This window comes from Nerophis lumbriciformis, linkage group LG18 (assembly GCF_033978685.3).
Source record: "Nerophis lumbriciformis linkage group LG18, RoL_Nlum_v2.1, whole genome shotgun sequence".
In the NCBI taxonomy this organism is placed as follows: Eukaryota; Metazoa; Chordata; class Actinopteri; order Syngnathiformes; family Syngnathidae; genus Nerophis; species Nerophis lumbriciformis.
This window is the reverse complement of record NC_084565.2, coordinates 24350001-24363048: the sequence shown is the minus strand read 5'-3', so window position 1 is coordinate 24363048 and position 13048 is coordinate 24350001. Positions and strand designations below refer to the sequence as shown.

At 38.1% G+C, this 13048-nt stretch overlaps 1 protein-coding gene across 2 annotated transcripts in view; it reads right to left on the bottom strand.

Annotated features, from left to right (window-relative positions):
- The window catches only part of cpamd8 (C3 and PZP like alpha-2-macroglobulin domain containing 8), a 139367-nt gene that overhangs the window by 28309 nt on the left and 98010 nt on the right, over nt 1–13048 (bottom strand). For both annotated transcript variants that reach the window (XM_061977879.1, XM_061977880.1), the window contains 6 exons: nt 11259–11333; nt 7442–7607; nt 5129–5215; nt 4852–4988; nt 1679–1834; nt 1532–1594 (listed from right to left, as the gene is read on the bottom strand). In XM_061977879.1, the coding sequence (XP_061833863.1) occupies nt 1532–1594; nt 1679–1834; nt 4852–4988; nt 5129–5215; nt 7442–7607; nt 11259–11333 (684 nt within the window). The remainder of the gene's footprint in view (nt 1–1531; nt 1595–1678; nt 1835–4851; nt 4989–5128; nt 5216–7441; nt 7608–11258; nt 11334–13048) is intronic.

The window sequence follows — 13048 nt, the reverse complement described above, 5'->3', positions numbered from 1 at the left end:
AAATCTTCAGAGACTTCAGCTCAGTGAGTCCGCTCAAAGAGCATCCAAAGTAAAATCTGAACAAATGGCTTTTTTGTGTTATTATGCAACACGACCACAGTGTTGGGATTCAGCAAACGTGTAATACTAACCATAGAACAGGAAATGACGGGTATTGTGATATAAGAATCAGGCTTCTCAGAAAAGAAAGACCATTGCAATTAATCTAATATCGACATACACAAGTACTGGGCTTGTTACAATATTTGAACAATGATGACGAAAACTGTTTTCTCTGTCGTGTCGTGTCGAAAATTGTTATGCGCTTATTTTTTTATTTGATTTTGTGCGTGGCATAGATTTGCCGTGCGTAGAGGACACTTGAGCAGTGCGCAATTGCACAGGCGCTCACCTTAGAGGGAACGTTGCTGGTGGGGTTCGGTATCTCCAACAAGGTTAAGAACCACTGCCTTAGATGCATTATGTCTACGTTTCAACACACTATAGCCAAGTGCCCTATAGTACTTTTATGGATAAAGTGTTCTAAAAGACACTCTTACGACACACACTCATCACACACTAATTGTTTACAAACACAGACACCAATGTGTGGGTTTGATATCCGTGCACCATAAGAAACCAGATACTGCAGCGGAAAACAGAAAATCAAGATATGTGGAGAGAAATAATGTTTTCTAGAAGACATTAAAGGATGTGTTACGTCGGGGTTGCATGTTTGTGGGCGGCTCATTTCCCCAAGATGCAGACGGAACTCCGGACAATTATTTATTTTCCATAAATCAGTCCGTAATACAAAAATGCAGGAAAAATACAAACAAACACAATAAGAGCGTGCCGATTGCACGGGGAGCTAAGGCAGAAAACTAGCACTGGAAAGCTTAGTATAGAAACAGGAATCAAAGGAGTACTAAAGTAACTTGTTGCAGGAGTGTGGCGAAAGGCAGGAATAAATAGCTCTCTGATTACTGCCCAGGAGCAGGTGAGCATACCGAACACTAATCAGAGGCAGGTGAAAATAATCAGCACCCAAGGCAACCAAGAAACACAAAACCCAGGGTGCTGAAACAGAACTAAGGGAGTCTTAAACTAAACCAAAACATGATCCGGGCAACGTACCATCACAGGATAGACTCGTACAAACAATAAACATACTTGACTTGACATCATTTCAACAGACAAAACAACCACTTAACCAGGAGCGATAAGAAGTCAGGAGAGATTATTATCCGGCAGAGAAGAAAAATGACTCGTGCAAGAGGTTTTTTGTTTATCCATGACAAGGCAGGAAGTAATCAACATCCTGTCCTTAGGGAGCGCAGGAATATCTAATACATAAAAAAAAAAGAAGACAACATTTCCCTAAACTCTACCAGATCACTCCAATTTACAGTTCCTTATTTGTGAATTAAAGAGCAACAACAAGTTATCCACTACCAACTCATTCTTGAGGTGCGCCGACGAGGTAAGTGTGATTTTTTTTTTGCAATGCTCCAACTGTGATTGTGCACTTCTGAGTGTCACACCGCATTACCTGCATGAGACAGCAGCCTTCTCCTTTGGCGCTCACAAAAAGGCCAGTGGGAATGCTGGGAATCTGACCAGAAAAAAAAAAAAAAAAGAGAAACGTGATTAAAAGAGTTGGATGTAGTGCAGCGTACCGACACTAGGGGCACCCTACCTTGGCACGCTGAAGGAGTTTCTGGTTGTCCTTGTTGAGTTCAAAGGTCTCCTGGAAGTCCAGGTTTGTGGAGGCCAATGAAATGGTGAGGTTGACCCCACCAACGTAGGACAAGATGGCGTACTCGGACAACGCTTGCAGGGCGACACACGTGTCCTAGCAAGTATAGCACAGTGTTTTTCAACCTTTTTTGAGCCAAGGCACACAAAAATGTGGAGGCACACCAGCAGAAAACATAAAAACATTAAACTTAGCAGCTGATATTGACAATAAAAAGTTGTTCTCACAAGTTTTGGATAAGAATTCAAACCATAACCAACTATGCACGACTATAGCTCTTGTCTCAAAGTACTGTCACATCACCCTGTGACTTATTTGTTTTTGTTTTTTTGGTATCTTCCTGTGTGTAGTGTTTTAGTTCTTGTCTTGCGCTCCTATTTTGGTGGCTTGTTCTGTTTTGTTGGAATTTTCCTGTAGAAGTTTCATGTCTTCTGTACATTGTTGATTGTCATGTCATGTTCGGATGTTATTTGTGGACGCCGTCTGCTCCACACGCCGTAAGTCTTTGCTGTCGTCCAGCATTCTGTTTTTGTTTACTTTGCAACCAGTTCAGTTTTAGGTTCGTTCTGCATAGCCTTCCCTAGCGGCACTCGCCTTTTGTTTATTTTTGGTTTAAGCATTAGATACCTTTTTACCTGCATGCTGTCGTCTGCATATTGTGATCACAACAAACCATGTTTCCGACATCTACAAAGCAATTAGCTACCGGCTGCCACCTACTGATATGGAAGAGTACTACACGGTTACTCTGCCGCGTTCGAGACAGCACCGACACTCAACAACGGCACATTTGCAGATTATTATTACTGGTTTGCAAAAAATATTTTTAACCCAAATAGGCGAAATTACATATTCTCCCACGGCACACCAGACTCTATCTCACGGCACACTAGTGTGCCACGGCACAGTGGTTAAAAAACACTGGGTTAGCATACAAAGTACACATATTGGCTACAAACTCAGCAAAGATGCACAAACAATGCATTGATGGTCAAACTAAATCTCATGGGACTTCAGCTCAGTGAGCATCCACAGCTTTATCAACAAGTACAAATTGATTTTCTTTGGCTTTTTAGACACCTATAAAACACCTCTATGTGATATATTTGCCTTCCTCCTCCCCATCCATTTATAAGTATATTCAAAGAGTTAATAGGTTTACTTTATTTTGGTTTTATTTTACAGTGGTCAACTTCAACTTAAATGTTAAAATGTTAATAAAAAACTACTGCATCACAGTTAGTAAAGGTTTTAGGATGTCGACCTGCAGCAAATCTACGTTATATTATTTACTAAAAAATAATATGAATGAAAGAACTTTGGCAAGTCAACCTGCCTCACATAATTGTTTATGTTCAACTAATAAGGAGAACAATCCATTCCATCTTTTCAACATTCTTGTCATGCAAGTGTGAAAAGAAATGAACCTCTGTGAAATGTAAAAACAAAAAAGACCTCCAGTCCTTAACTTTGTAACAAATTTCCTTTAGGAGCATTTGATTTCTGAATTTCTAATGTATTACTTATTAAATATTCTTCATTGCTGCTACTGTCCATTTGCTGCTGTGAAACTGTAATTTCCCTGTTGTGGGACTAAAAAAGGCGTAATATGTTCCAGTATTTCCCATCCATCCATTTTCTACCGCTTGTCCCTTTCGGGGTTGCAGGGGGTGCTGGAGCCTATCTCAGCTGCATTCGGGCGGAAGGCGGCGTACACCCTGGGCAAGTCGCCACCTCATCAAAGGGCCAAAATACATGCATATAAATTTGAACCGCCACAAGTATATTTGGTGCTACCCGTTTTCCCTCGGTCATAAACACATTGTAATGGAATTAATTTTTTATGTAAACTTTCACTACAATGCTATACAGTTGATGTGTCGTAACGCTTCTCACCCCAATCACACTTGGTCTGCCAGAGAATAAGAGAAGGGAGCAGGAGGGCTCGGTGTTGCCAACTTTGTCGTTATATTTAGCAAGTCCACTCCAGATAAGCTTAAGCAACTAACAGCAGATCTAGGGACTTTTTTGTCTTCTTGACCACTGTTTATCTCTCCCAAAGCATCCATATTAATTACCATTATTATATCTTATCAAGCACGAGGCACTATGGTTTTATATATATACACACACGTTAGGTCAGGAAAAAACACGGAGGCTCTTTCATCCCTACAAGCCTGTTTCGCAGGTTTCCCTGCTCTTCAGGGGATTTGTTCTCCAGGTGAAATTGTTTTAATACTGAGGACCTTTGTCGAATACAATTAAAATGTGAAATAATGTATCGAAATCCCCTGAAGAGCAAGGAAACCTGCGAAACAGGCTTGTAGGGATGTGTTTTTCCTGACCTAGCAAATATATTCCCCTCTACATATACACATATATATATATATATATATATATATACACATACATACATACATACATACATACATACATACATACATACATACATACATACATACATACATACATACATACATACATACATACATACATACATACATGCATGCATGCATGCATACATGCATGCATGTATGTATGTGTATATATATATATATATATATATATATATATATATATATATATATATATATATATATATATATATATATATATATATATGTGTATATGTAGAGGGGAATATATTTGCTAGGTCAGGAAAAACACATCCCTACAAGCCTGTTTCGCAGGTTTCCTTGCTCTTCAGGGGATTTCGATACATTATTTCACATTTTAATTGTATTCGACAAAGGTCCTCAGTATTAAAACAATTTCACCTGGAGAACAAATCCCCTGAAGAGCAGGGAAACCTGCGAAACAGGCTTGTAGGGATGAAAGAGCCTCCGTGTTTTTTCCTGACCTAACGTGTGTGTATATATATAAAACCATAGTGCCTCGTGCTTGATAAGATATAATAACATGACCTAAAATATATGCTATAAAGCTTCCTATCGAGAAAAAAGGTTATATTGTGCAAATGAAAATGAAAATACAATTCATGCAGCACAAAATCCAATGAAAGCATCGAACCCCCGTACTCCCCAACCCACCGCCACAAATATATTGCAGTCCTGTGGTTGGAAACTGTGGGAAAACTTAGGTTTGAGGGCTACCTGTGTAGAAGAAAAGCCACCCAGGGCATTCCGCTGCTGGGAGAGCCATTTGACCACAGGCAGGGCTGAAGCCACGTCCCCGAGGAGGGTGAAAGTTAGAAGCCCATAAGCTGTCATCTCCACCTCTGCTGACACCACTGAGAACAAAGACTCACCACTTAAAATGACTCTCATGTGTAGATGTGATTAGCATTAACACTGTGGTTGAATACTACATCTAAAGAGATGTAAAACCACTAGACCTGGGGCTTTTAACATGTGGCCTGAGTTGGTATACCTGACTGGGAGAGGCCATCACTGAAGCCCATGAAAGTGTCTTCATCTGTCATTGCGCTGCCTGTCAGGCTCCAGTGGGTTAGTCCATCTAAGCATGCAAAGGCAAAAGGGACTATCATTCTGCATCTGATGGATGCAGTTTGTTACTACACAAAATGGTATCAAACACCTGTCGGAATAGCTATTTACTCACTCTGAATGTATTTCGCACATGATCATTTTAAATTCTATAGTTTCTTACCACATGTTCAAACATTTGTTCTCCAGGTCAAATTGTTTTAATACTGACAATACTGAACAGCCAATGATGAGAATTAAGCAGGATTTTTTAAAATATTATAAATGAATGTAGGGTACTTAGTGGATCACTAACATTATATATTTTTTTATTGCTATAGTAAATACACTATCCCTAAGGTGGGTTTTTTGTCAAACACAATTAAAATGTGAAATAATGTATCAAATTGTCCATAAATTCATTAAATTGATACATATCATTTTAAAAACAATATTTATTTATTTATATATGACATGACCTTATCAACTAATTATTTAAGTTGTGTTTGATAGTCCTGCAGCACATTGAGAATAGTGAATACAACTTGGTTAAGTAAATGTGTCACTCATCAAAAGAAAGGTAGTGAATGAATGGCATTATCTGATTGGTTGAACCATAATTTATTTAATTTTGGCACAAAAACAATGTGGTATGGAATCTATCTTGACAAAATGACATAATTGATAAATGAAAATGCAATTGAGTGACTTAAAACTGTCATTAGAGAATTAAACATCTACTTAATAAAGAAGTCAAATCACTAAAAAGGCCAGATCTGGCCCACAAATGAATTATATTTGGCCCCCGGGATGATATTTGAGTAGTATTAGAACCGGCCCGCAGGCCACAGCCGCCTGCTGCTGTTTTGCACGCACCAATACTCCATCAATGTTGGCGCTAGGAATTTTCAAAATGGGGTCCCAGGGACCCCATCAAGTCATAAAAATGGGGTCACAGTAACTTTTTGGGGTTCCACTTTTTTGTAACCGTTTTGAAAACAATGATAAATGTATGCATTATCCTGTTATATCTCACATTCTATATTGTGTTTTAGAAAAAGGTTGTCATAAACGTTACTTAATTCATTAAAAAAAAAAAAAAAAAAGTTATATATATGTAAATTTATTCAGTTATAAACATTCATTCACTTTCTTCTTTCCTTCATGGATCTAAACTTTACCGCTGCCGGTATTTTTTTCTATATTTTTATTGTAATATTTTCAGAATGTGTTTGTTCTATTTTTGGCCAACGTAAGACAAAGAAAACAATCTGAAGTTGTCTTTATTTTTTTTTGTTTTAATGCCATGAGTTTAATAGTCCGGCCCGCGTGTGCACAGATTTTCCTCCATGCGGCCCCTGAGCTCAAATGAGTTTGACCCCCCTGATCAAAACAATCAATGATTTATTTAAAAATAAATATTGAAGATTATATTTTACGATTTAAGGTTTAGACAATTTCAAAAAATAAATCTCATTTCAATTAATCATTTAATATTGTAATACCGTATTTTTCGGAGTATAAGTCGCACCTGCTGAAAATACATAATACAGAAGGAAAAAAAACATATATAAGTCGCACTGGAGTATAAGTTGCATTTTTTGGGGAAATGTATTTGATAAAACCCAACACCAAGAATAGACATTTGAAAGGCAATTTAAAATAAATAAAGAATAGTGAAGAACAGGCTGAATAAGTGTACGTTATATGAGGCATAAATAACCAACTGAGAACGTGCCTGGTATGTTAACGTAACATATTATGGTAAGAGTCATTCAAATAACTATAACATATAGAACATGCTATACGTTTACCAAACAATCTGTCACTCCTAATCGCTAAATCCCATGAAATCTTATACATCTAGTCTCTTACGTGAATGAGCTAAATAATATTTTTTGATATTTTATGGTAATGTGTTAATAATTTCACACATAAGTCGCTCCTGAGTATAAGTCGCACCCCCGGCCAAATTATGAAAAAAACTGACTTATAGTCCGAAAAATACGGTACTTTAAATGGGCGCAAAAATCCTTTCACCATGCCAAACTAATGCACACATTGAGAGCACATTTTTTTCTCTCAATGTGAGCCCCCGGGTCAAAGTAGTTGCCCAGTCCTGCCCTAGAATGTAATAATAATTTATGTCAGCCAAGCTTGCGGTACGTCAGAATGCATTGGAACATAACAGTACAATTTCCAATTAATGTTGGAAGAACTTAGTTCATCTCATAGTACGTTACCAAAGTGACGTTACCTTGTGTAATGGCCATGTGGTTGAGGCGCCGCAGGGCAAGGGGTGCATAGGGGCTGCGCAGTAGAGCCAAGGCGTAGGCGGACAGAGCTGTGGTGTAAGGGTCATCAGCGGTGTAGGTGGTAGTCTCCAGGAAATCCTTGGCTCTGGCCACCGACATCTTCTCTTCCTGGACCAAACAAAGACAACATATTTCATGCATGCCAAAATACAGGCAAAATGATCTATGTAATTGTAAGTATATTACATTGACCTGGGTGTGCGTAAGCTTTACATTTTTCCTACTTGCATGCTGAAATCTTTAGCTCAGGTGCAGCAATTGAAAGGTATAGGTGGACTTTCATCTTACGCATATGTGAACCTTCCCTCTAATCTAAGAGATGAGAGGCCCCCAAAGCGAAAGGGGATTAGAGATTTTGGTGTTTCCTTTGATGTGAAGCATTTTTTTCTTTTTTGGGGGCGGTGGGCAGTTGTTATCAGTTGTAAAATGACAAAGGGGGGTTCAGGAGACATATGGATGCAGGGGAGGGGATGTGTGTCAACCATTTACAATTGGAGAGCATTGGTTCCTACTCTTTTTTTTGGACATGTTGAATTGTGGAAGTGTAATCATGGGATGTTCCTGAATGTAACTCCGTCTCAAATAGTGGGGTGTGACCTCATGGTGGGTTGCAGCGAGGTGTCAGGGACAGGCATTTCAATATGTGTCTTTATTCATGCTTGAAATAGTGCCCCTGCTCAAACTAATCAACAGGCTGCCTATGATAGAGGAAACAATTTTGCAGATTACTGTGTTGTTGTGCTTTTTACTAAACTGGTCGGAGACTGTTCAACTCAGTAGGAGAAGTAGACAGGAAGAGCTGAGGGAGGAGAGATGGAGAGGTTTGTGACAGGGATTTAAAGAAAAACGCAGAAGGTGCCGATAAATGCGTTAAAATGTAACATCGGAAATGATCGGTATCGTTTTTTTTTATTATCGGTATTATCGGTATTTTTTAAAATTAAATCAACATAAAAAACACAAGATACACTTACAATTAGTGCACCAACCCAAAAAACCTCCCTCCCCCATTCACACTCATTCACACAAAAGGGTTGTTTCTTTCTGTTATTAATATTCTGGTTCCTACATTATATATCAATATATATCAATACAGTCTGCAAGAGATACAGTCCGTAAGCACACATGATTGTGCGTGCTGCTGGTCCACTAATAGTACTAACCTTTAAGAGTTAATTTTACTAATTTTACTCATTAATTACTAGTCTCTATGTAACTGTTTTTATATTGTTTTATTTTTTTTTTTATTCAATAATTTTTTTTAAATTTATTTATCTTATTTTATAATTAAAAAAAAAAAGTACCTTATCTTCACCATATCTGGTTGTCCAAATTAGGCATACCGGTAATAATGTGTTAATTCCACGACTGTATATATCGGTTGATATCGGTATCGGTAATTAAAGAGTTGGACAATATCGGAATATCGGATATCGGCAAAAGGCCATTATTGGACATCCCTATAAAAAAGTGACAATAAACCTAAATACAGTAAAAAAAAAAAAGAAGAAGCTTGTTTTGTACCTAAAAACATGCAACCGGTAGCATGAAACCAGGACCACACCAACGACTGGAGTTTTTTCACCAATAGGCTAGTCATTCTATGAGCGAAGTATCAGTAAATGAAGAAAGCTCTGCTGGACTCGTGTAAAGTTGCCCAACACTTTGCTTGCAAAGTGCAAATAATTTGTAAAAAAAGAAAAAAGAAAAAGGAATTTTGCTTTTTGAAAAGGAATAAGCTGATGACGCTTACAAGTGATCAAAGTTTGAATGTTACTGTGTTGCAGGTAAGTTAAATATATAAAAATGCACATCTCAGTGAATCTTTTGCACTTTTTTTTGTTTTGAGAATCACACAAACTGCAGTATTGTTTAAATGTTAAAAATTGAGCTAATTAAATTAAGTGTTAAGTTGTTGCAGATGTCATCTCAGCCCTTTTTCTGAATCTATTTCGATTATCAGGGCCCAGTTGTTCAAAGGTAATCTGATTGGAATTTGGATAATGGATTGGATAAAATCTTGAAAACAGTTGGTCCAAAACTAAAAAGAGATTCTGAAATCAAATTAGATCACACTATTTAATCTAGGTTTGGTCAGCTCTGGATCAAATTCTCAGTTTGTATTTTACAAAACTTATTCTGATCCCAGCTGTTTGGTGGATTCAGGGCGGATCTGAGGAACAAAATGTAATTTAAAACAAATTCTAACTGGTTAAATAAACAACATTCATCACGGATTAGACACACATAATGTATTGATCATTTTTCAACTGATTTTCAAACCATACAATTAAAATTGCAGACTATCAAACACTAAAGACCACTAAAGTAGAATTTATAGAGTTGTCTCATAAGCTGTCAAAATCAAATAAAGTAGACCTACTCAGTGGCCTAGTGGTTAGAGTGTCCGCCCTGAGTTGTTCAAAGGTAATCGGATTGGAATTTGGATAATGGATTGGATAAAATCTTGAAAACAGTTGGTCCAAAACTAAAAAGTGATTCTGAAATCAAATTAGATCACACTATTTAATCTAGGTTTGGTCAGCTCTGGATCAAATTCTCAGTTTGTATTTTACAAAACTTATTCTGATCCCAGCTGTTTGGTGGATTCAGGGCGGATCTGAGGAACAAAATGTAATTTAAAACAAATTCTAACTGGTCAAAACATTCATCACGAATTAGACACACATAATGTATTGATCATTTTTCAACTTATTTTCAAACCATACAATTAAAATTGCAGACTATCAAACACTAAAGACCACTAAAGTAGAATTTATAGAGTTGTCTCAAAAGCTGTCAAAATCAAACAAAGTAGACCTACTCAGTGGCCTAGTGGTTAGAGTGTCCGCCCTGAGATCGGTAGGTTGTGAGTTCAAACCCCGGCTGAGTCATACCAAAGACTATAACAATGGGACCCATTACCTCCCTGCTTGGCACTCAGCATCGAGGGTTGGAATTGGGGGTTAAATCACCAAAAATGATTCCCGGGCGCGGCACCGCTGCTGCCCACTGCTCCCCTCATCTCCCAGGGGGTGAACAAGGGGATTGTGTGTGACAATCATTGGTACTTTAACTTTAACTTTAACTCCTCTTGAACAACTCGGCCCAGGTGAGTGTATGTAAGATGCTGGAGACAGCATCTCAAACAGAAAAATAAATCAATAAATAAATACCATAAGATCCTTAATAGTATTTCAATTAAGATGTGGCAAGAAGCACTGATGTAACTTGTTAAGCATGTCCGAAACACATAAAACCATGACCATCCGATCTCCTTGTGTTTCAACAAGTGCTCACATTGCGGAAAATACTCATGTTGTCAGCTACAGCATGTGTAAAGTAAACGTAGTGCAGAAGTTTAAAAGCTAATGCAAGAACTTAGGAAGCGAAGAAAAGCATATCAAGTAAGCAACATGTAGACATGATTCCTGAGGGACTATAACTCCTTCACACGAAATCTTGTCCAAAACATTTTGATGCCGTAAAAAAAACGTGACGAGATTTGCTGCTTAGTATGAGGCATAACAAATATGAGTGGGCTGACTGCCAGATGAACATCCTTCCCTGCAGCTATCAAGAATACTGCAATATGCTTCCACAGCTGGCGGGGCGGTAAGGAAAACAAACATCCATGAAATGAAATGAAACCTATAAAATCACCACTTCATCCCATGTAGGAAACAGAGGAAAAGTGTTTTGTTCCTGTAATGGAACACACCCAACTGTAGCAACACATTGCTTTGTTGGACTGCTTACATCTGTTGTTATCCCCGTCTCCAGGAGTGCTGCCACCACATAGGCCGTCAAGGAGATCTTTCCATGGATCCCACCCTGTGGACAGAGGAAAACATGTTATTCTTGAATTGAAATAAACGCGCAGTTAGTTGCAGCAGGAATGTTTCCCAGCCATCTGAGAGCAAAGGTTTAATTAGTGAGACTATAAGGGAGGTGGGGCATATAGCCTGTTTTGTCAAAAATCTATGCATCCTGTAAATAAATATGCACTGACTACATTCAAGAAGCACATGGCTGATCTGTGAACTAAGCAAGACAGGATGGTAACTTCTGTAACCACAACTCTAACTCACAGTGAAACCTGGGAACTATAATTTAAACGGAACAATGCAACACAGTATTAATATCACCTAAATCCCACCCTAACTTTTAAACTAACAACTTTCTAATTAACTGCCTAAAAACAAGGCACTTGTCGTCTTGTTTCTTCGTGTGAAGTGAAGTGAAGTGAATTACATTTATATAGCGCTTTTTCTCAAGTGACTCAAAGCGCCTTACATAGTGAAACCCAATATCTAAGTTACATTCAAACCAGTGTGGGTGACACTGGGAGCAGGTGGGTAAAGTGTCTTGCCCAAGGACACAACGGCAGTGACTAGGATGGCGGAAGCGGGGATCGAACCTGCAACCCTCAAGTTGCTGGCACGGCCGCTCTACCAACCGAGCTATACTGTTTTCCTATTAAATTCAGTTTACAAAAAAAAGATAACATTTGAGGCGCTGTGGCTTAGCCTAGCGTATAAAATAAAATAAATCACAAAATCAACCATCAATCTGTCAATCCTTTCCGTGTCCGGAAAGCAAAAAAATTTTTTTTTATCAGTTTGAACATCAAATATGCGGAGGTTTTCTTCACAATAAAACAGACTAGAAGAAGCAAGCGGAGGTTTTCTTCACAATAAAACAGACTAGAAGAAGCAAGGAAGTCTGATCAGAAGTCTGACCACTTTAAAAAGCCCGCTTGTGATGCCACGTCTCTTACTGCGTACGTAAGCAGCTTACCCTCACCTATGCAGTGCATTCACTTTTTGGTTTTGAATATTAAAGATGCTACGACACTGCCTTGTTCCCCATTATTGGGGACACTATCAACTATATATTTGGCCTTCTTCACGGAAACATAACCGTAAAGGGTTCGGTGTTCATCGAAGTAAGTTACCCATGTCTTGGGCACTAATACAGTTAATTTTACTCATTTTCATTAATTACTAGTTTCAATGTAACTGTTTTTATATTGTTTTACTTTCTTTTTTATTCAAGAAAATGTTTTTAATTTATTTATCTTATTTTATTTTATTTTTTATTTTTTTAAAGTACCTTATCTTCACCATACCTGGTTGTCCAAATTAGGCATAATAATGTGTTAATTCCACGACTGTATATATCAGTTGATATCGATATCGGTAATTAAAGAGTTGGACAATATCGGAATATCGGATATCGGCAAAAAGCCATTATCGGACATCCCTATTAACAAGGGATTATATGATAGAAAGTACACTTGAATATTCTTACTATTACTATTTGGGGGCGGTATAGCTCGGTTGGTAGAGCGGCCGTGCCAGCAACTTGAGGGTTGCAGGTTCAGAGGCTGGCTTTTCAACTTTGCGCCTATAACAATCCGGATGGTTCTTTTCCTTTTGTTATAACACTGCCATACTGAACAGATTTATGCTCTTGAGTTCATTCTCCACTCCCAATTGTCCGAGTACAAGGAATGAATGGTTGCCCTTGATTAAGCACAGCTCCCC